We start from the raw sequence: 24566 nt of genomic DNA, 5'->3' as shown, positions 1-24566 counted from the left end.
GATTTTTTGTCCCAAGGTATAAAAAACAATTCCTTCTACTGAAAATATGTTATCAGGTTTGCACAACTTTATGGTTGAAAATAGAGTTGCTTTTCTTGACTGTACTTGAAGAATGGGAGATGATCCCCAGTATAAACATTTGTTTGTTTTATATCTATCTATACCAGTTTTATTTTAATGTTTTGGGACATTTTCTTTATTTATGATTTATGCATTACATTATTTAACATTTTTTTTGTAGATTTGGAATAGTTTTAGATAGAGCATTTCACCTCAAATAGCAAGCTTCCTGCAAGTCCTGACTTATCTCAGACTTCCTTATAACTCATGACTCAGTTATGACCCAATCAAAACTCATATTTCTGCCAGGATTGTGCATTGTGACCTGGTGAAAGGCAAGCATATTGCTCAGCACCAGCTGATAAAGCAGTTCCTGAAAATGGTTGTGTATCATTTGCCCTTACTTGAAGAATCTTTTTTCTCCTTGGGTCAGTAACTTCATCATTGACTGATTTTGCCTATCCCTTATCCACATTGGCTTTCAGTGAACCTGAACACACATTTTCATGTTCATTACCTCTGCTGAATGGATCTCCATCTCCCAGACAGTTATCTGTAGGGAACTATGTTGAGTTTTGCCTTTAATTGAGCTCATTCATTATCTTGTTTTCTTTACAGAGACAGAATCTGTAGGAGTGAAAGCCTTTCATACCTTGAGTGTGCATCACCAACTCAAGTTTTATCTGTAGGTAGTGCAGGTATTCAACAATAAAACCCTATCTCATCAGGTGAGTAGTCAACTGGCTCACTGATAGGACCCACAAGGTCAAAATAGGTGCCACCACCTCCGATAGCAGACCTGTCACTAGTGGTGTTCTTTAGAGATCTGTCCTGGGACACCTACTCTTAGGAATCTACTTCTCAGAGGTCCAGGCAAAGACAAGGTGCCTGTGGCTGACCAAGTTTGTGGATGACTGTAAATTGGGTGCTATCACTGACTCCCCAAATGATGGTAACATACTGCAAGAGGATCTCACAGCAACAAATAACTGGTGCCAATGTCATGGCCTTAATTTAAATGCAGAAAAAATGTATTATACCATTCGGCAAAAATACAGCCCCTACTATAATTACCACATCAACTGCAACCCCCTAAGCACACAAACTGTGGTGAGAGACCTGGGTACTCAAGTCGACAACAATCTCGCATTCCGCAGTGGTCAGAAAAGCCTTTTACTTGGTTCATCTCATAATTAAAGGGATTGCATCCAGAACAAAAGGAGGTTATTATCTCTCTGTACTCCTACCTCATTAGGCCTATAATTGAGTATAATGCCCCATTTGGTATGTACCGATCCAAACACCTTCACCAACTGGCAATGCCACAGAAAACCCATGACCTCCAACATCTGTCCTATGCGGACAGGCTCAAATCACTAAAACTCTACTCAGTATCATAGAGATTGCTCAGCTGTGATCTGTCTCGCCTACAAGGCAATATCGGACCCTGCCCTACTAGAGATGCTCCATATCCTTAAGTCTAACTCCTTGCACAGTACCTGATCGATATGCTTAAATCTAGTATGCGACATCAACAAAATCTGCTGGAGAGAGAGGTTCGTTTCCCAGAGGCTGCCCCATCTCTGGAATAGACTTCCCATACATGTCAAACAGAGTACCTCACTGACCGTCTTCAAGCGCAGCTTTGATGAGTGGATGGGAAACCACAAATTTGTCCTAGGGGTTCCACCTTTGTCTCTCATTGACAGGGGTGACAGGTGTTGACTGAGGGTTCTTTTTTGGGGATAAACTCTTGGCTAGGCTTGTAAGGGCCCCAGAGCCATTAGCATAGTAATCTTCTATGATCCTCCAATGAACATGCAAGAGCAGCTGTTCATCTCCTTTGCTTCAGATACCAAGGAGCTGACAGTTGATGCAAACCCTTTCCAAGAGAATTGACGGCTGTTTGTGTTTTACCAAAATGGCTATGGCCCCTTCATGGAAGATGCTATTTTCGGATGCTATTGTATTACTTGCTGTGTTTGCTTCTAAAATTTCTGTACTGCAGATTTATACTGCTGTCATTTGATCATAGTAGTTGTGACGACTGTGCCCTGGCCCAACAATCAAGGAGCCTCAATCCTCACCACTAACACCAGGGAGGTTGTCTCATAGAAGAGAAAAGGATAACTAATACACACAGCAAAGTACAATTTCCCTTAAGTGCACACAGAGATCACAGTCAGTCTGGGGGCTGGTTGCTCCCTTGCTCACCAGGTCCCCAGTAAGACCCCCCACTGGCACAGCTATAGGATCCAGGTCTCAGCCTAACTGGGCAAGCTAAAACCTCCAATACCCACTCTGTCCAACCAGTGCTTCGTGTCCCTGCCAAGTAGCTGACAGAACACACACACACACTTTGAGATAAGTATTTATACAACTTTACAGACAGTCCTGGGAAAGGCTGACACAGATTCTACAACTGTGCCCCTTTACCCAGACTATACAATAGTAATTACTGCCACCACCCAGTTAATAATATCAGCTACTAAAAGGTCCTTAAAGGGTTTCCAATTATTACTGTGAATTATTAATATCCAATGGTAGTATGACTAACAGTCAAGGCTTACTTTAGAGTGGCCTATTACAATAACCTCTATAAATATGCAATGTACTCTAGAGCTTATCTATACACAAAGCAGCCACAGGTAGAAGGTTTTAAAAATATTTAATAATAAATAATTAAAACACAAGACAAAACTACTACACCACAGAGATATCTAAGAGTTCACAGATCACACAGAATCTTAAAATAATACAGTAGGACAAGTCTGATTTCAAAGAAAAATACCTAATTAATCATCTGAAGTAGTTAACTTCATTTGTGCAGCAACCTATGGGAATCGGATCCGACAGTTTTCAACAGCTTTAGATCCGAGCTCCGAGCTCCTCCCCCTACCCATAATCCCCTGCCAACCCTGACTGACCTCAGATCTAGTTTGCCGCGGTTTACTTCAGCAGCTTGATCCAACGAGTTCCAGGTTTTTCATCACTTTGTGAGAAAAATTTAACCTTTTTGTCCCTTTTCTTAAACTTTTGGTGTGTGTGTGTGTGTTCAGGTCCCTTTTCTAATCTTAAACACTCTTAGTTTACTTTATTTTTCTTCATGTTTAACCTCCCCCTCCTTCGTGGTTCCGTCAGGGTTGTGTGTGTGTGTTTGGGGCCTAGTGTGTGTGGTTACCTTTTTTAGTTAATATGTCTGAGGCCCCAAAGCTGATTTTTTCTAAGTGCACCAAGTGTGGCCATAAGCTGTCCCCAGCGGATGGCCACACTCAGTGTGTGTTGTGCCTTGGGGTTGAGCACCTGTCCTCTGGTTGTACCATTTGTGTGGCGTTCAACCCCAGGGCACTCAAGGACCGGAGGTCTAAGCTGATTCTGGCGGGTCTTCTGCCCCCGGACTCGGCTTCTACCTCCGGTCCTCCCGTGGCTCCCACTGCGGCGGCTGCCACTCCTGCTTCCCTCCCCTCTGCCGGGACTCAACCTCACACCTTAGGCCCAGAGGAGAGGGAGGCCAGGAAAGAAAAAAGGGGGGAGAAACACCACAAGCGACGGGCTGAGGCCTCCGCTTCGGCCCCCACGGCTAAGCGGTCTTCTCACTCTAGAACTTCTGGGTCTCCTCCTTCTCGGATCCGGTCCCCGTGCTTTTCACCGGGTCCTGAGGAGGAGGAGACCCGATCTCCTTTGAGGTCATCGAGGCGACACTCCCACCCCGCCTTGGTGGCCTCGTCGAGATCGACCAGAAGTCTCACGGATGCAGATTTGGACCGGATGATGAGAAGATTCCCCCAGGCCCAACTGCAGATGGGAGTGCTCCTACCTCTGGGGGGGGGGGAGCTAGACCCCCTTCTTCGCCCCGATAGCTCCTTCTCCGTCCCGTTTCCCAGGTTCAGAGTCTTCGGAGCCGGGCAGCCTTGGAGCCGGGGGTGTGTTGGCGCCGATAGTCTCGGGTACTTCGGCGCCGACACTTTCCTCGAGTCTGTCGGGTCCATTTTCTTCAGATCCGAGTTCTCGGAGCCGAGGGCTGAGTTTCGGATCCGGGGGTATCGGTATGCCTTTGGCTCCGTCCAGATCGGAGCATACTGGTCCATCGGATCCGATCGCTTTGGTGCCGGCCCCGATCCGTCCGTCGGATCCGAGCAATTGTCTGCTTTCAGATCCCAGAGAGAGCAGCTCTCCCTCAGCATTCGATGTGGTGGAGAGGGCCCTGTCGAGACAATCCAGGACCCGGCCCTTGCCACGGCTCCACCCTGCACTCCTCCTCTGTTGGGTCCGACTTCCATCACCCGGCCCCAGGGAAAGCCTGCTTTGACGTCCCAGGTAGTTCCATTGGAACAAGTCATGGCTGGTGAAACCTCCTCAGACAGCCCCCCCCGAGGAGGTTCCTCACAAGCGAAGGTGCAAAAAGAGGCACCTGGACTCCCCCGAGTCCTTGACTGAGGACACGGATTTGGAGGAAGGGGAAGGCTCCCCAAGATAACCCCCCCGAAGATGTCCCAGTTGGTGACATCATGGAGATGCTTAGAATAAGGGGGGGTGGTCTGCCCCAAAGCCTACCTCGGACGAATCCGTGTTCCTGGAGGCGTTTGAAGCAGGCCCGTCTACCTCTTGGGTGTCCCCCTCTGGCCAACCCCCTGGTAGACTTGATTACTACCAGGGCGTGGAAGGAGCCGGACACTGTGGAGCCAGTCCCCAAGCGCCCGGACAAGATTCTTAGCCCACCCTCTGACAAGTCCCACTGGAGTAAGGGTCCCCCCCCTGTAGATGCCATGTTGGTGGCGGTGGCCACCAAGAGGGAACTAGCTCAGGAGAGTCCCTCTGTTCATCCAACGAGCAAGGAGTCTCGGTCGATGGACCGCCTAGGGAAGTGGATGTTTAGTTCGGCTACCTTCTCTGTGAGGTCACTGAACTACTTGGCACATGTGCTTCGACTGCAGCGGGACCTTATCAAAGAGTACACTGTGTCGCCCCCCGAGTCCATGTCGGCAGAGGACAAGCAATTGCACTCCACCCGGATGGCCACTCTACGATCCATATCTAACACCTCTATGCAGCTACTGTCCCATGCCACGGAAGGAGCCGCTAGAGCCAGCAGAGCGGGCCTCGTCATGAGACGTCAGGCCTGGCTCCGGCACTGTGATTTCGCGGAACCCTTTAAGGCGTCTTTCGCTAATGCCCCTTTCGATGGTTCTGCCCTTTTCGGCAAAACCGTGCGAGATACCTTGGTCCAGAGCGAAAAGGACGGGAAGACATTGTCTGCCGTCGGAGTCCGCTTCTCTGCTCCCCAGAGGTCCTTCTCTAAGAACCAAAAGGGTCAGAAGAAGAAGTGGTTCCAGAAGTCGCAACAGTCCAGTCCCGGACTCCCAGCCCTTCCGCGGCAGAGGAGGGCAGGGTGGACGCCACCCTAGAGGCAGAGGGGGCCCACGGAATGTTGGATCCAGAGAACCCTTCTCGCACCAACCCACGCAACACCCCTGAGGGGTTGCCCGACTGCTCCACTCTGGAGGCAGTCGGGGGGGCATTTATCGAAGCACCCAGCAGCTTGGGAGTCCATCACAACAGACCGCTGGGTGCTTTGCATTATATCCAGAGGATATCAGATTCCCTTTTCTCGTTGCCCACGCAGCCCCAGATACCTCCCCAATGTTCCACCCGATCAGAGGGAGGCCGCAGCAGTGGAAATCCAAAACTTGCTGGAAAAAAGAGCCATCCAACACATCCCCCCAGACCAGTGCGGGTCCAGGTTTTACTCCAGGTTCTTCTTGGTGCCAAAAAAGATGGGGGACTTAAGACCAATCCTCGACCTCTCTTCCTTGAACCTGTCAGTAACCAAAGAAAAGTTCTGCATGGTCACTCTTCAATCCATTCTCCCCCTTTTGCGGGAGAACGATTGGATGTGCTCTATAGACCTCAAGGATGCATACTACCACATTCTGATGGACAGGCGATCCAGGAGGTTCCTCCGCTTCCGGCTAGGAGCCAGTCATTTCCATTTCAGGGTCCTCCCCTTTGGTCTCACCACAGCCCCCAGGGTGTTCACCAAAGTGTTAGCAGTGATAGTGGCCCACCTGAGGCTTCAGGGAATCCAGGTCTTCCTGTACCTGGACGACTGGCTCCTGACCGCCCCGACAAGGCATCTACTCTGTGCACCCAGAAACTACTTTCTTCGTCTAGCTCCCCGGCTGGGGATCACTATCAACATAGAGTCGTCTCTTACTCCAACTCAGACCATAGACTTCATAGGGGCCAGATTAGACACAAACGAACTCCTAGCTTTCTTGACCACAGACCGACTACGAACCCTGAGGCTACACGTGCGGGCCATTCTACAATCTTCAGCTCCTCCGGCGGAATTGGTCCTGAGGGCTCTTGGCTCAATGGCGGCGGCAATCAACCTATTGCCAATGGCACGTTTGAACATGAGGGTCTTACAATGGACCCTTCAGGTCCAGTGGTCCTTTCTTCAGTATCCTCTGAGCCATCCCGTTCCCCTCAGCAGGGCTTGCAGGAGGGCCCTCCTATGGTGGCTTCAATCTCTGGACCTCCAGCAAGGCCGCCCCTTCTCTATGACCCTTCCACTAGCCACGGTGACCACGGATGCCTCCCACCTCGGGTGGGGGGGGGCATTGTTCGGGCAGGACAGTCCAAGGCATGTGGGACCTCATGGAGACCTCACTGCATATCAGCGTCCTAGAGATGAGGGCAGTGCTGTTAGCACTGCAAGCACTTCAGGACCTTCTTCCTGTAGGAACGATTGCGATTCAGACAGACAATATGTCTGTTGTCTGGTACATCAACAAACAGGGGGGAACCAGGTCTTACCCTCTCTGTCGAGAGGTCATGAGGGTGTGGAAATGGGCGATCTCCACCAACCGCTTTCTCATAGCAACGCACATTCCGGGACGGTCCAACATCCTAGCGGACAAACTAAGTCGCACCATCGTGTTACCATACGAGTGGTCTCTGAATCCCGAGATAGCGAATCGGATTTTCGCCAAATGGGGTAAACCCTGTTGCAATCTCTTTGCCTCTTCCTCGAACACAAAATGTTGCGACTACTTCGCTCTCATTTCCCCCTCCGGGGAACCCCCGAGAGACGCTCTGGTGCATGCTTGGCCTCCCGGTCTTCTTTATGCTTACCCTCCTCTTCCCCTGATGATGAAGTTTCTTCAGAAAGCCAGCTGGTTGGGGAGCAGGATTATCCTCATTGCCCCATTTTGGCCTCGTCAAACCTGGTTCCCTTACCTTTGGTCTCATCTGGTGAATCCTCCTTGGATTTTGGATCCCCGTCCGGATCTAATATCCCACCCCCTAGAGCTCCCAGTCCCGAACCTGGACAATCTCAAGCTCACAGCTTGGCTGCTCCAGTTCCACTCGTAGCTAGGACTCCCGGTATTTCTTCTCCAGTTAAAACTATTCTAGTAGCAGTGCACAAGCCTTCTACTAGAAAGATCTATAGTAGCAAATGGAAACGTTTCTCCATTTGGGTGGAACACCAAAACTTGGATCCTTTTACAGCTCCTTTGCCCGCTGTATTAGACTTTGTCAGGGCTGTTTCATCAGGGGGCTAGCTCCTCCACAATCAAGGTTCAACTAGCAGCTATCTCTCATTATCACTTGGGAAATGAACTGGGCCCTTTGATCACCACGAAATTGTGTAAGACCTTTTTGAAGGGCACCTTTCTGCTCAGACCTCCAGTGAAGGATGTAGTCCCTTCTTGGGATTTAACGCTGGTGCTTCAGGCCTTGACAGCTCCCCCGTTTGAGCCTGCAGCTTCAGTAGATCTTAAATTATTGTCATGGAAAATGGCCTTTCTTGTCGCTATCACCTCGGCTCGAAGGGTCTCTGAACAACAAGCCCTCTGTGTAAAACCTCCATACTTGACCTTTCACAAGGATAGAGTTTACCTCAGGACCAATCCCTCTTTTCTTCCCAAGGTTGCCTCTGAATCAAATATTAACCAGTCCATTAACCTGCCGGTCTTTTTTCCAAATTACCGTAACAAAGTGGAATACAAATTACACTCATTGGATGTGCATAGACAACTTTGTTTCTACATCCACAGGACATCTGGTCATAGGAAATCCGACAATTTGTTCGTCTCCTTTGCCAAATTTAACTTGGGTAAATCGGTGTCTAAAGTTACACTGCCTAGATGGATTTCACAGTGTATCCTTCTAGCATATGAAAGTTCTGGCAGGCCCGCACCTCAGGGAGTCCATGCCCACTCTACTCGATCTATGTCTACCTCTGCGGCTTTTAGAGCTAGAGTCTCTTTCGATGATATTTGTTCGGCAGCCACTTGGGCCTCATCTCATACCTTTATCAATCACTATAAATTGGACATTATCTCCAGAGGGAGAGCATCCTTTGGCTCTGCAGTGCTCCGGAACATCCTTCCATGAAGGCCGCCCAAGATTCAGGTAGCTGGGGACTCTGTCCCATAGGTTGCTGCACAAATGAAGTTAACTACTTCAGATTAAGAAGTTATGTACTCACCATAACGTTCCATCTGAGTAGGTAAACTTCATTTGTCAGCAACCGTCCCTCCCTCCTGCCCCCTCACTTGAGAATGTATTCATACTCAGGTCCATGGGTTTTACCCACTTTTCTTGAGAATAATATTTTTCTAGCAGTTTCTGCTGTTGGGCAAACTTGATCTGAGGTCAGTCAGGGTTGGCAGGGGATTATGGGTAGGGGGAGGAGCTTGGAGCTTAGATCTAAAGCTGTTGAAAACTGCTGGCTCGGATCCGAGGTCGGATCCGATTCCCATAGGTTGCTGACAAATGAAGTTTACCTACTCAGATGGAACGTTATGGTGAGTACATAACTTCTTATTTACTAGCTTTAACTATTCCTACAAGAAATCACAGTGCTAGAAACTTACATGTGAGCATAAGGTAGAGTGCTGATAAGGTAGATGTCCAAAGTCAAAATGCTTTTTGGTCTCTTGTGAGAAATAGCATTTAAACATTACTAACAAACATGTCTCTAAGGCCCTCCCAAAATTACATCATTTTTGACACTTAGGTTTTCCCAGTATTCATATTGCATCATCTTAACACCTGGTCTGAGTTCTCAGGCCACACACTGCATTATTTAGCAATCTAGCACCTGCACAGAAACTTAATAGAAGACATTTCACATGTACATGCTAGCAGAAACCAGAGCAATAAATCATCTTCCACATGTAAATTCTGATCATAAACTTTAGCCTTAAAACAATGGGCATGAAACCTTCATCCAGCCCCCCCTGGGGCCGACTTGTAAAACATTAAAGAGATTCATAAGATCTTTTCAATTTCAAAAGACACATTTGAAATGCTTGGCTTGGTTTTCCATACAGCAGATGGCAATGTTGCAACAATCTTGAAGTTCACATTTTACAGTGTTTTCTTTCATTTAAAAACACAAGCCTGTATTTTACATTTCTTTATACAGTTGATAGAATTATGTATCAAATTCTATTTGACTAGGCTGGCAGCCTTTGCCCATCTCTCCCCAATCATCACAGTACTTACCATTATCAAGCATTATATCTTGGACCTTAGTTTCAGAAGTCAAGCTTCCTGTAGCATCACATTGCTTCAGATTTTGGCTTTTCCCTAACTTCGTCTTCTTGAGTGATTTAGTTTTTCACTGCTTAATATTCTTCCCAACATTTATCCAACACAGAAAGTCTCCATCTTCAGATATCACAAACCTTTACTTGACATAGAGGAAGATTTTGTTTTTTCTTTTTCTTTTCTTTTTTTTTTTTTGAAGCTTCTTGTAGTGGGTGGTCATTACGTTCCCACTGTTCCCCTTTGAGTGGACAGTATCTCTACAGTTCAGATGTTTTTCATGCAAGTTAGAAAATTATATAACTTTATTTTCTGGGTTTTTTTTATTTGTTTAATCTTTTGCAAGTTGTGCTAGCTCACTAGATGGTGGTCTAAATTACATGGGGGCAAGACCATTCTCCTAGCCTGACACTTGATACCATGGCATGGACTAGCACAAAGTACATGGACATCTGACCGAGGCAAAAAGAAAAAATTCTAAAATATACCAAACTGGGGTTATCGGAATGTGAAATCCCAAAAGCTATTATTTGCAAAATACGTGCTCACACATCCATCTGTTAAGGTGAGTATATATCTGTCAGTTTTCCTTTGTGATTAGTGGAAATAATTTAAATATTCATCCAAGGATATTTAACTAATGATTTTGTCAGATATCTAATGTATTTTTTTTTTTTTTTTTAGGGAAGAGTAATCCTTATTGTGAAATTACCATGGGGTCTCAGTGTTTTACTACAAGAACACTGCAAGACACACTGAGTCCAAAGTGGAACTTCAGCTGCCATTTTTTCATTAAAGATGTTTACCAGGATGTCTTGTGCATCACCGTATTTGAAAGGGATCAGTTTTCACCTGATGGTATTCTAACTTTGTTATATTTGTACTGTTCAGTGAGTTATAAATTCAGAAATTGCAGTAGTTAAAACAACTGTTTTTTTATCTGCTTTCATGATATCTATTCTGCTTTGTTAATATACAGTGTGTTTTTTACAGGGATCTTGGCAATAACTACTTTATCTCCACCATATATAATTATTTATGCATGTATTTATTTACTTCCATTTGTTTACTGGGAAAGTCTGTCTGAGCCATACAAGACCCCTTTTCACTGGAGGCCTGGGAAGAAGAGCTTCAAAACAATTTGCACCCAAATAGTAGAAGACATTCCATCAAACAGGAGAAAGCACACCATAATAGGAATTCCAAGAGAATTGATAGCCTACAGCAGTGTACACACTGTCAGATTCTATAGGCTGTAGTACTTTGATATGGAAGCCTGTATGTAGTGAAACTAATTCAACTATACAAACATGACAAAATATCTAGTACTGTTCAGATGACAGAGTCTCAGTTAGTATGAGTTATACATAAATGGAGGAGGATGCTCACAATATATGCACGAGGAGTTCCAGGCTGTGATTAGAGAGAAACTTGCAGTGGTAGAGTTTCATGGGAATGTAGGTGAAGGGGACTGTAGAAAAAGCTAGCCGGAAAATATTCAATACATAGAAAAGGAGTTATAGGTTGTGCTTAAGGAGAGCATTGTAATAGTAAAGTTGAGTTTCCTGGAAATGTGGGTGAACGTGGTTGTTATGGAAAAGACTATCCAGGTGTAGTAGAACAGTGGCATACCACATTTTGAGACAATGAGTATGCAGGCTCTTTTAAAAAAAGTAGGAGTTCTTATTTTGCCAGTGATAAAGAGGAGCCAGTTTCCAGAGTTTGGCCACATTATATAAGTGTAGTGCATATCCATGCATGTTATGAGACTTGGGTTGATATCCAAGGAATTTTTCTTGGAAGAGTAGTTGTTTGCTTTGAGAGTATCAGTTGAGCAGTGGAGCCTAAGACTGGGCATTTTGAGTGCTGGTAGCGAATAAATTGGGTGGCTTTTAGTTCAGCATATTTGAAGTAATTGGGGGAAACTCCATCCAGTTAATTTTTTTTTTGACTGAAATGCAATGGTGTGCCCTACTGGAAAGGCAATAGCAAATTTGCTGTGTTGTAATAGCATTGCTGTAGTCTGTGTAGCTGAGTGGACTGTAAATTGGTGAATATTTGTGCTGCATAAAGTAGGAAGCAGATAGGCAGTGGCTGCTGATTTTCTATCATGTTCAATTAGGTAATATTTGGCTTTGTAGAGAACCCCTAGTTTTGTATGTGTTTTTAATGGTTTTACTGACATGTAGATCAAACTAAGGATTATTGTTGATGGTGACACCTAGTAAATTGGTATGGGTCAGTAGATGAGGTTTTGGGAAGGAAGAACATACACTTAGTCTTTTTAACTGTGAGTATTAGGTGACATTATTGCAATCATTGCTCGATAGAAGAGCATGAAGCTTGAGTGACAGAAGCTTATTTAAGGAAGGAGCTGAAGGAATGAGTGTAGAATCATTGGCATACTGAAATTATAGTAGAGAAGCCTAATGTAGTGTGTGTTGTTAATGCATGTGTTGAATAATAAAGATAGCAGTATACACCTATGAGGAACACCTGTGTCACAGGGAGAAAGGATGAGTATGCTGCTTGCCATTTGGCAGACTGATTTTAGGTACACTAGAAGAGATGAGCCCATTGCTGAGCTGAACAATGAGCTCTCCCTTTACAGAATGAGTGAATCTTACCAAGTCCATTGATTCCTGCAGAATTCAAGGTTCAAGTGTTTTTTTAACGTGTTGTCTCCCATCATTTCTAATGCAGCAGATGAGAGAAATCCCTTCTATGTATAGGTATAGCAATGTATTCAGGTATATTTTTGATGTTGCACTCCCCCCAAAAGAGCAAGACATGACCACTAAACAAATATGTGGGTTGAACAGCATTATAATTTATATTGAAGACAAGTTCATTATATTCTTTGCTGTAATCCACTGCAAGCAGTTATTTCACTTCTTGAATATTCATACTACATATAATAGTGGCATTTCTGTTACTGTAGTTGCCTTCTGTGCCCATAATCTTTCACTTCCTAACAGTAATTGGAATCTCTGATGTTTTAAGTGCTTGCCTTGCCAGCTGTTTTGTTTTCTTTATGTACTTATAGTTTCTATCAATGTGCCATTTCTCCTCAAGATCATTACCTTGACATCTGTGTTAAAATATTGCGTGGTAACAGGAAGACTGGCATCCATTTGAAACATTGCCACTGAGCGTTGCTTGAGACATGTCAATGCCATCCTTTGCCATTAAGCACTAGATCATTGGTATCCAGCCTTTGGTGCGCAGGTAGAGTTTCTCTCTGTGCTGCCAGAGACCCAGATTCAGCTAGCACCACAGATACTAGAACACTGTATAGAAAGAAAAGTGTGTATAAAGGAGTGGTTTTGCTTGCCTTCTGTTTGTAAGAAGAAATGTGGGTATAGACACTGCTCGGTCACTCTTTTTTGGTGGCTGGAGATTACAGCAGAGTCAGCCCTACAATGGGAGCAAACACATTCTGCATTAAGAATGGCATTTGCATGAATTTGTAGACCATCCAATATAGACGTTTTATGTGGCTGCATTCTGAGTACCCACTGCACACAGTGAATAGGGTCACTAGTGCCAACACTTTACTGACCATGTGTGAAACTATTTACTTATAGCTTGATTCACCCCCCCCCCCCAATACACACATGGAGGAGGATCCATCCTGCAGTGAATCACTGTGTCCAAACATAAATGGTGAGCAAATGGATTAAGGAAAAAAGGTAGCAAGCAGATCTGGCTACAGTATGTACTAAAATTAATTAGTTGCTTAGACATTCAATGCCAGGCTCAGAGAGGTGTTGTAATTTGTACTCCTTTCCAAACATTTAATTAATTTTCTAATGAAAATGGTGGTTAGCAAGCCAGTTAGGCACACCACACTTCCGTACTCACATCAGCAATTTGCCACTCACCCTGTGGGATTCCCAGACATAGCTAGGGAGGCTCAAACATGTATTCTTTACAGTGTGTCATGGATTATCCTTCAAGTCTCCTCTCAGTCAGCTTTGCCTAGTATACCTACCTTGGGAAACTCACAGTGGTAATCCCCTCAAGGTTATCAAACCAGTTTAACTTGCTCCTTTCAGCACATAAGGGCAGTGATTGCTCTTCATGTTCTTCCTACATTGCTGCTGTCTGCAACAGAGAGTGAACTCAGCTAACCTATGAAAGAACTTCATTCCTACCGCTTGTATTCATGTTCTCATCCTTTCAGTCAGTACCCAAAGTTCATGACAGTGTGTAAGGACAATGAGACTGGTAAACTCTGGGCTTTGTCCTATGACTTAGTTCTCATTTCACCACCATAGTCTGCTACAGTTGCTTCTGCTGCACCCATCTGCTGTTTAGTTTTGTGACCCACTGTACCATCACTCATGAGCAAGACCTCAACTTACTTAAACTTCTCCACCTGAGAATCCCCCCCACCACCACCACCTACAGAAAGCCACCTCGTCTTTTGCAAGAGAAAACCATGACCTCTGATTTGAAGTTTTGGCTTTCATCCTGACAACTTCAGACTCAGTAGTGGACTTTTCCTGTGCATGCCAGACATCACAGTGACTCGAGGGAATGAAGTCATTGTCATCTGCAAGCAACAATAATGCAGTCTCACATTTCAAGGCTAAATGTTGTCCAATTCTTCTCTGTGCCTTGATATCCTGTTCTGGAAAATCACAAACAGGAGAGAAGTAAGATATGCCCTTTACAAAGTCCTTGCAGTTGTTTGCAACCCTGCCTACCAATTCTGCATGCCATTTGTTCCCTATAACCAGGGCGAGGGTTAAACAAGAGGAGACACCATTCAGGCAACCATCAGGGGTGGTTTTACTGTTTTTCAGTTTTGATGCCCTACTCCCATCTTCATGTGTAGGTAATCTACGGGTAGGCAGCTGTATAATGGGCTGACCATTCTGGGCAGTCTTTCCCCATTTCTTTTAGGACATCAGCAAGTAACCTAGACCCCTGCCATGACATACTGCAGGATGTACTCCCTAGTCTCCACCAGAATGATCAAGCCTGGGTGTGCCTCCACCAGATATATGCACTGCCCTCCCTACGAGAGAAAGGTTGATGTGATCCACCCCTTCACTGTTCTCTTGCCTTGAATACATTTCACAAACCACCAAGATATGCATTTGTCACTTCTCTCAAGCCTTGGGACCCTATACTGTTGTTGGATATCGCATAACATTATAGGGTATGCCCTTGTATGCCTTCTCCAAGTCTGTGAAACTCACTCAGACAGTACTGGCAAACTCCCTTGACCCTTCCAATATCTGTGTAAGACAAAGAGTTAACTAACTGCCCTATGCACAGGGCAAAATTAGCATTGCTTCTCCTGAGTCAGAGGCTTGACTTTTATATGAATTCATATTTTCAGCACTATGGCATATGCTCCCTCCTTGCCCTTCTTCTTGAAAATGTAAACCCAAGGATGAAAAGGTCACGCAGACAAAAAGTTCAGTAACAACTGCAAGAAAGACATAGCCAAGCTCATTGTGTAATATGTTAAATTCCTTTTATTGGCCTGAATTAAAGGCTTAACAAATTAAAACAAAAAGTCATGGGCATCCAGAAGCCATGTAGCTGAAACACTGGTATGTCCTTAAGGAATCATTTGTATGTATCCTTCTTGAAAATGGAAACCACTACCCTAGTTTATTAGTCCAGAGATTTTGGCTTCCAAACATTGAAAATTTGTGCTTTTCATTACACTTTCAAGAGTGTCAAGTGCTTTAAACATTTCCAGATCATTATTACTTCCCACAGTCTTGCTACAGGAGAAGAGTTTAATCATCACAGTGACCTTGACTTGAGATGTCTTCAACTGCACCATCTGCTTCTGACACTGCTTTATCAGTGAAACGTATGTCTAATGGATTCACGAGTTACTCATTAGTGTGTTTATTCTACCACTCAACAGTGTCTTCTTTTGTAGTCATTGGCTAACCTTCCTTGCTGAGAACAGCAGTGACAATATCCCACTTTCCCTTCCTGAATCACCAGATATTTTAATACAGTCCCTTTGAGGCTGTCCAAAAGTCATTCTTCGTGACATTGCAAAGCTCCTCCTCTACATGAATGAGCCTTCATTTTGGTGGCTGTTTTAGCTGCTACTTTCCTTGCTTGTGTGTATGTCAGGCAAATCCAGAGCCACCCTTCTGCTAGCATTGTGTTGAAGGTCTCTTTTTAACCTGACTTCTTCCACCTCCAGTCTCCAGCTGTGGATCCCTGGTTTACTACCATGACAAGCACTGGCTGTCTTTTGGCTGCAGTCCCACAGACATCAAGGAACCTTGTAATACTTAACATCCCTGACTTCCCCCAGGTGTATGGCAGAAGTTCATCTCGAAGTGGGTGTTGAACTCATTCAGCAGAGAGGCAACAGTTAGACATTTCCAGGACATCCTGAGTACACATGCTTCAGTTTCCCAGATCAGTCTTGCTGCTCTCTCAGCTATCTGAATAATGTTCAACAAAGGTCTTCTAGGGGGCCATTAACTCCCTTATGTATCCTGGCAGTAATTTTATTCTCTTCCCTTTCCATAACTCCTAGAGAAAGATACTGCATAAATTATATGTTACTATTGTGAAAAAGCAGTAAGAGAGATTGCCAGATTACCTCCTAGTGACAAATGCAATCCTACTTCGAAGTCTGATTTCTTTTTGAGAGAAGTTAGCACATTTACAGTCAACAAGCTGCTTTTGAAGTCTAAGGGATTCTTAAGCACCAGGCTCTGATAACTCTCCCTCAATTTATAATGCTGTGAGCACACTCCTTGGGCATCTTTCTTACCATCCCTTTTATTATATGCATCTGAAGGGGAAAAGTTCCAGTTGAGATATTATTTTCTCCATCCTAGAAAGAAGTTTATATTGTCCTCCTTCACAAGGGCAGTACCCTAAAAATGTTTGAACTGTTGCAATTTTAAACACTGTGGCCAAAATAATGTAAAATAGAACATCAGCAACTATTGTGTTTTTTACAGGTCAGCAACATCCTAGAATTAACTCATTATGGTTACTACCAGGGCTACTTTGTAAATGCTTCACTGCTCACCATGACAGATTTTGTAAGGGAGGGGCTTAATAGAGGGCACATAGTGTCAGGCGTCTTCATGTATCTGTTCAAAGTGTTTTTTACTGTTAGACATACAGGTCTTTTAAATAGTCTAAGCTGCGTTGGTACACATAGCAGTTCACTTGGATGGTTCCATAACTACCGCACAGAGGAGAAATTTTAAGTTAGGTGGGGAAAGAAATTCTGAATTGTTTTCTTAAGAAACAAAGCTATGCCTCTGGCCCCTGCACTGGTGTTCCGCTTTTAGCCTGTACATCAACTTCCTAGCAGCACATTGTTGTAATCTTTCTATATGGTTCATTATACTGATGTCACTGGTCGTCTTTGCTTGCCACATAAAATATGTATTCGCAGATAAGTAGCTGCAAGTAGTTTTCCCTTTACTTAGAAATGGCTAACTGACCCCTGGGCTATTCTCAGTATAAGCAGTAGTAACTCCATACCACTCTGTAGTACTACATTCATAAATAGTCTCCCAAGTTATTACCTACTGCTGATAGTAGTAATTCCATTCTCCGCTCTAATAAACTATACTCTTCTTCTAAATTGTTTAAGGCTGATGATTTCCAGGGTTGCTCCAAATCCTTTTGGAGATACATTTGTAGTTTTACTTATCAGTTTGACTAAAATATTAAAATGTCATCTGCACACAGAATTATATTTAAGTTGCAGTGATCACAAAACAAAATCATTAATAATCAACACCTAGAACCCACTCTTAGAGGACTGTAAAAGAAAGACTCTAAATTTCAAAGTATCAAATCATCCTCAGGCACAAGAGTAAAGAAAGAAAATTGGTTTTAAACGCACCACACATGCCTGTTAGGTCCTTAAAACATAACCTTTAATACACCAGTAAAATCAAACCAGCACCTTGGCCAAATGCTTTGCTAACGTACATAAATGCATTGAAAACAATCATACTATACAATAAATTATTTTAGAGATGACCTATAAGAGAGATCACATCTAAATGAACTAATCAAGATTTAAAGATTATGTAAAAACAAATGTTAAATATTCATAAGTACATATATTTAGAGAGAGATAAATGCAACTTACAATCAATGCCTCATAGCTACTTCATTATTTAAATCATTATGCTGAAGAGTGTCATGGATAAAAGAATAACTCTGCTACTTTCCTTTCTGTAATAAAATATCAGAGACATTTAAATATAGTTCAGAATTTAAACACTAATGCATAATAAAGGACCTTAAAGTTCAAAATTCTGATTATGCATTTGTTTAAAATGAGCAGCTATAGGGCTGATAGGGACTGCATTTTATGCCTTTTATGGGTTCTTGAACTCCATTTGCATCTGTTGTAGTCTGTAATACACAGTACAAATTATGTTATGTATTAAAAACTGAAAAAAAACAAAAAACAGCCAAGCTAGAGTTTTCACTGTGTGATACTTTAAACCTCCTGTAATGGAGACCCATGGAATATATATGCAAATGACCCCTTAAGGACACAAGTGTTTCAGTTAAATGGCTTCTGAATGTCTATGACTTTTTATCTTTTACTTTTAGATTACAGTCAGGCCAATAATGCCAAATCCCACTAGTTGTAGGCATGCATGTTTTGGCCTTTATATTGACCTTGTTAGCACAGCATAAGTGGATAGTTTGGCTATACTTCAGAAACACAAGGTCTTTAAATCCAGCTGATGCACTTAAAACTTAAGGTGCCTGCGTAATATCCCACTACATCCAAATCAAAGAGTTAAAAGGTGACACAGATAAACTGTCTGGTAAAAGCTGCAAGAAAAACCCAGCCAAGGTAGAGTTTTCACTGTTTGATACCTTAAAACAGCTGTTTCAGAAGTATACCCAAACTGTACTGTAGGTATGTCTTCTTGGTAATATTCGTTTATAACTGATGAAGGCAGGTTTAACTGTCAGGTTAGGTGTTATACACACAATGTATACATTTAATTCATTTCTGTGGTCACATTTTGTGCTGGTTTACTTAGCTCTAGTGAAAATGGGGAAGTATTTTTAGAAATGGACGGTGTTCATTTTAGACTTGGACCAGTGAGTTCAGGAAGTACAAATGTTTATCTTTCCCCAGTTGCTTTATATGCCTCAATTTTTTGAGGCACCTAAAAAGGGAATATTTCCAGAAGGTAGACTGGTGGAGGGAAAACTTTGTGTTGAATAGGACATGTCATGCATTATACATATTTTCTTTCTTTTTAAGGTTTCTAGTGATATATATATATATATATATATATATATATATATATATATATATATATATATATTGCTGATTTCCTGCCATCACTTGAAATCAGCTCTTCCTCTTCATGACCATTATTCTGCATGTATTATAACCACAAATTTAATTTATTCCTATGTGGTTTAATCCTTCCCTTTTCTAAAGATCCTATGTCTAGATATTTTTATCTCTTTAAATTATTTAGTACTTCAATTACAGTTTGTTTAGATTTTGAGTTCTATTTTCTAGTAACCGTTTCTTTTTGTAGCCAATAGCATTAAAATTAGTAAGGCCTCACCATATCTTGGGAATTCAGATCCTTTATCCCAGCTCAGAAAATAATTTCCATAGTTGCAACCATTTACTCCCACAACATTTCTGAAAAGTACTCTGTAGGGAAATGTTAAAATATGCCAACTCATTAAATTTCAAGAAAATATGTCCTTGATTACCTGTCTCTGTTCCATCATATCTCCAGCATTTGCTGTCTACCTTTGGAGGTCTGATTGGGTGTAAAATAACTATGCAAACACTTGCAAGCATAAATCGTAAACCACCTGGATATTGCTGCATATGTGGGAGCTATACAGATGCCCTCCCAGTGCTCTTTTGTACATTGCATTACCATTCACTCTTCCATTACGAGGTGGTGCAGCGGTAGTGTTGTTGCCTCACAGCAAGAGGTTTTCCCATTCGATTCTCGGCTTGGATTGGGAGTGCCTTCTCTGTGGAGTCTGCATGTCCTCCCCACGGTCAAGTGGGCGTTCGAAAGACATGCGTTGAATGGGCATGCCTTCGTTGAAGGTTGGGCATCGGGCTGGCAACTCGGCACCATAAAAAACCAACTGCCAATCATTAGCGGACCGGAGTTCTGCTGTGGCGACCCCTAACCGGGAAAAGCCGAAAGACAAACAACGTTAACATTCACTCTTCCCAGATCTTTTCTAACTTTCTGTGATTGATTCTTATAGTTATCCTGAAATATTTTATATGTCCTACTAATTATCCCTTTTTGAACCACAACTTCTGTTCTCGACTCAATTATAAACTGTCAGAACTGGTATTTCACTTAGCACTACAATATCCGTTTGTATTTGCCTATAACCTGTGATTAGTCCCTGGTAGGGAAGGCAGTCTCTAACCTGCAGTCCAGACTTTTGTTTGGCCTCATCTCTCTCTGTAACCTTTCTCTTACCTTTATTTGCTCCCATTTCCTTGGTTCCTTTGCTTATTTTCTCCAGTAAATTCCAGCCCCCTCTTACCTGTTTTCTGTATCCCTACTTACAGTCATTTCTGTTTGTAAAATATCTTTACTGCATTCCTGTGTGGGTTTATTTTGAAAATCCTTTCTCTTATTTTATAATAATCTGTATGCTTTTAGGTTTTCTCCTAAAGTAAACAACCTGCATCCAAAATCCTACTCTTTCCTTAATTCTCAAACTCAATCCTATGTTTCATCATTATCCCTTTCCATTTTGATTCATAACTTCCTCCATATGTCATGTAACTGAACCTCAGCTGCATAGCTCTAAATTATCCCTTCAAATCAGGTTAATCCTAAACCACCATTTTTCTGTGGAACAAATCAACTTTTTTTCCACTTAATGCTTGTCCACTTTCAATCCCAAATAAATTCTTTCAAATCTGTATTAAGATCCACAACGTCTTTTCTGATGAATGAAAGTACACCGACCTGTGTATAGAATGAAACTTCCTGTAAGACTCCAGGCTTCTACAAGAGGGTCTGTGTTAAACAAGTAGTTGGTGTCAAAACCATGCATTAAAATTTAATGTCAAGAAATGTATAATTGTACACTTTAGCAAGCATGACTCCCTCTGTGACTATCGCATTGACAATATCCCTTTAAAAATTGAGCCTGTATTTAGAGATATCAGTACCTATGTCAGCAACGAGCTGTCCTTCGATCACCACATTTCTACTGTTGTTAGGAAGGCCTTTGTCACTGAACAGCTTATATCTAAAAGTATTGCTACCAGATCCAAAGAATTCATTACTCCACTTTACTCGGCCAACATTCATTTGGTCGATCATTGAGTATAATACCCCTTTAAGTTTGCACTTGTCCAAACACTTGTCACAATTGGCACAACCACAACACTTTCTCACTAAAAAAATCAAATGCCTAAATCATAAATGCTCTGCATATAATTTCAAAACCTTGTCTCCCTTATTAGTATCATATGGGCTATTTAGAGGTGACTTGTTTTTTTATTTGTCTTCTGTTGACCGGGTTAGTCCAACTGGGCCAATGGCCCATTTTCAGTGGAGAGCCCAGGAGAAAAGCTCCACACAAAAATACAATATTTTAACTATACAAGAAATATTAAAATATAATAACAGACATACATGCAGTATACAAATGAGCAAATACAAAATGAAGAAAATACAGAAGATAACCGAGCACAGAAGTTATATATAAAGATAAAAAAAAAATAATTGTTGTTTTCTTATTACCATAACAAACCCGAAAATACACTTGCTTAAAAATTGTAGGATTGAACAGATAGGAAAGGGGGAAAAACATATTGATAGGTCAAAATAGGGAGATATAGATGCATAAATGAGTCTTGCGTATAAGGAAATAAGTAAGAGAAGCAAAAAATTAATTTATTTTGTAGGGAAAAGACAGTGAAATAAAGTATACAACTGTTTAGTAGAGTGAGAGAGGTTGTACATTATTTGTAATATTTTCTTAATGAAAGAAAAGCATGTTAAGAACATATTAAGGGAGTATGAGTTAGGTGGGGTAGTGGCAAGAGCAGGAAGGTGACCTAGTAAGGTAGTTTTTAGTTCTTTTTTGAAGAGCGAGGTAGATTTGATGTAATGTATATTACTGGGAAGTTTGTTTCAAATGTGGAATATTGAGCATTTATAGAGCAATCTGCCTATTGATTTGTAGGTGTTGAGTAGCAATTGTTCTGAGCTGCGGAGAGGACGTGTAGGTATATAGAGGGATATGAGTGGACAGAGAGGGGCAGTCTGAGGGTTTGTTAATTAGTGAATGGACCATTTGTAGCTGAGATAGTTGGAGTAGCTGTGGGAATTCAAGCCAATGTAGTTTAAGAGCAAAGCATTGGTAAGATTTGTAAGGGAGGTTACAGGCAAATCTAGCAATTTGGTTGTAAGTTTCTTAAAGTTTGGCTATAATGTTGGCTTGGAGGTGGGTAAATATAGGGGATGAGTACAGTAGGCAGGGGAGGAAGTAAGCTTGGGCAAGAGAAGTCCTTACAGTAAAGGATAGATATTTTTTTTCCATACAGTAGGTCAAGTTTTTGATTTGATTTTTTTGATGCAATGTTGGATGTGAAAGTCGGATTTTAATCGGTTGTCTATTGTAATACCTAGGAGATTGGTTTGGGAGTCTGCATGAGTGATAGTGCTGTCCAGGGAAGAGATACAGAAGGAGGCACTGAGCTTGGTTTTTGGAAGGAAAGAAGTAATTTATTTTTTTTAGGGTTAAGGATGAGTTGGTTGTCAATCGACCAGTGTTTAGTAGTGTTGAACTCTTGAGTGAGGGAGTGGAGGTTAGTGAGGTTATTAGAGCAGGTAACAAGAGGAAAATTGTTTGCATACTAGATCAGTGAAAATGTGCAGCAGGTGGAGCGTAGATCGTTTGTAAAGATATTAAAGAGTAGAGGCCCTAAGATGGATCCTTGATGGACTCCTGTTTGGTCGGATAGGAAAGGAGAGCAGGAAGTTTGCCATCTAACAGATCGTAGTCTGTTAAGATAGCTAGAGAACCAGAGAATAATGGAGGAAGAGAGGTTGAGATTGGATAGTTTAGATAGGAGCTTAGGGTGGGAGACTGTGTCAGATGCCTTGGAAAGGTCCAGGAAAAGACATGACACCAGTTTATTACTGACTGTAGCCTCAGCAACAAACTGGGTGAAGAATAGATGGGCTGGTGGAGGTGCTGTAATGGGGCCTGAAGCCACGTTGAGGGGGTGGTCAAATGATTTTCCTGTAGTAGGTATTTGCTCAGTGTAAATTACTGGAAAGGCTCAAGTTCCAGCTACTTACAAGCAAGCAAAACAAATATTCCATTTTAATTAGTAATATGAATCAATGGAAATCAGGCAATTTTCTTTAAGAAATTCAGTAAAATAGATCAATCCAAATGACTTTGAAGAGGAAGAGAACTTCAATAAAAATGCCAGTCTTCTTTTCCTTTATTATCTTTATTTTGATTCCAGGTGGGGTTAGAGGCAAGTGACCGCTATGTCTGATAACATGGAACATGGACCGAAGCTCCAAAGGTGGTGGTGTCTCCATATTCATAAAGGATATGCACACCTCCTGACTAGTAGCCCAGCATAACGCATCTGAGATGCTTCAGGTACAACTAACATTGGGTAAGACGGCGATTCAGGTCATAGCCTGCTATAGGTCCCCAACCATGTCCCAAGACTCTCACTCCACATTCCTAAGCCCCCTGGAAACTATTAGGGTCCAACCCAACACTCTCATACTAGGTGACTTCAACTACCCCTCCATCAACTGGGAAAACTACTCATGCACCAATGCACCAATACACTGGCCCAATGCTTCCTGGAATTCATCAATTCCAGTGCCCTGGACCAGCTCATTCTTACCCCCACTGGAGGAAGCAACATCCTTAACCTGGTTATTACTAACATGGGCAATCTTTTCTCTACACCAATAGTCAAGTCCTCCCTGGTTAGATCCGACCACAAACTAATCACCATGGAAATCCACATCTCACCCCCCCGCAAAGGTAACCACCATGAAAAACTTCTCCAAAGCTGACTTTGGGCTCATAAAAACAGAGGTGCCTAACATCACGGCGCCCATGTCAATGGAAAATAGATGCATGACTGCCGAATCTTACACCAATGCACTGTACGTTCAGTCTTACACCAGTGCACTGTACGAACATGTACATAAATGCATAGAACTAGCTATATCCAACATAACCAAGACACTTTCCTCCAGAAAACGGAAGCCAATCTGGTGGTCCCCTGCCGTTAATAAGCTCTACAACAGAATGAAGAAAATGTTGCAGAAAAAGGTGAAGTCCCAAGACTGGAAAAACTCCCTTATTAGCCTCAACAAAAAGTTGAGATCCCTCATCAAATCCACTAAAGCCAGCTGTGAAAGCAGAATTGTGTCAGACACTAAAAACAACCACAAAGCCTTCTATCGTTATCTCCATGGCAATACCCAGGTTTGCACTGAGTTACTGGACAATGGTACCTCCTATACTGAGCCATCAGATATTGCCAACATACTGGCCCACAGATTCATTGCCAACTTTACCCCTCTCACCCCCTTTAAAGGACAAATCACAAGACCAGAGGAATGCCAGGCACCCAGCATTACTATAGCACAGGTTAAAGCTGCATTGTCCAAGGCCAAGAATACAGCTTCCATGGGACCCGACAATATCCCTGGATGTGTTCTGAATGAACTACAAAGTGAACTGGCACCACATCTGTGTGCCCTGTTCAATCACAGCCTCACCTCAGGCTGTCTCCCTACCGAATGACTCACTACTACAGTCATCCCTCTCCATAAAGGGGGAGCGACTACAGACCCTGGGAATTATTGCCCCATTAGCCTGATGAGTCTGATATACAAGGCTATGGAGCACATCGTCATGGACCTAATTAAGAAGGATATAGGGAA

At 42.7% G+C, this 24566-nt stretch overlaps 1 protein-coding gene across 1 annotated transcript in view; it reads left to right on the top strand.

The window, feature by feature from the left end:
- ITSN2 (intersectin 2) overlaps positions 1 to 24566 on the top strand; it is a 3295579-nt gene that overhangs the window by 3240461 nt on the left and 30552 nt on the right. Inside the window, exon 36 of the mRNA XM_044063555.1 lies at positions 10306 to 10479. Coding sequence (XP_043919490.1) covers positions 10306 to 10479 — 174 coding nt within the window. The remainder of the gene's footprint in view (positions 1 to 10305; positions 10480 to 24566) is intronic.

Source organism: Protopterus annectens, chromosome 2.part1 (genome assembly GCF_019279795.1).
Source record: "Protopterus annectens isolate FY-2018-M chromosome 2.part1, PAN1.0, whole genome shotgun sequence".
Lineage (NCBI taxonomy): Eukaryota > Metazoa > Chordata > Ceratodontiformes > Protopteridae > Protopterus > Protopterus annectens.
Note: the sequence above shows the minus strand (reverse complement) of the source record. Positions and strands in the feature narration are given on the sequence as shown.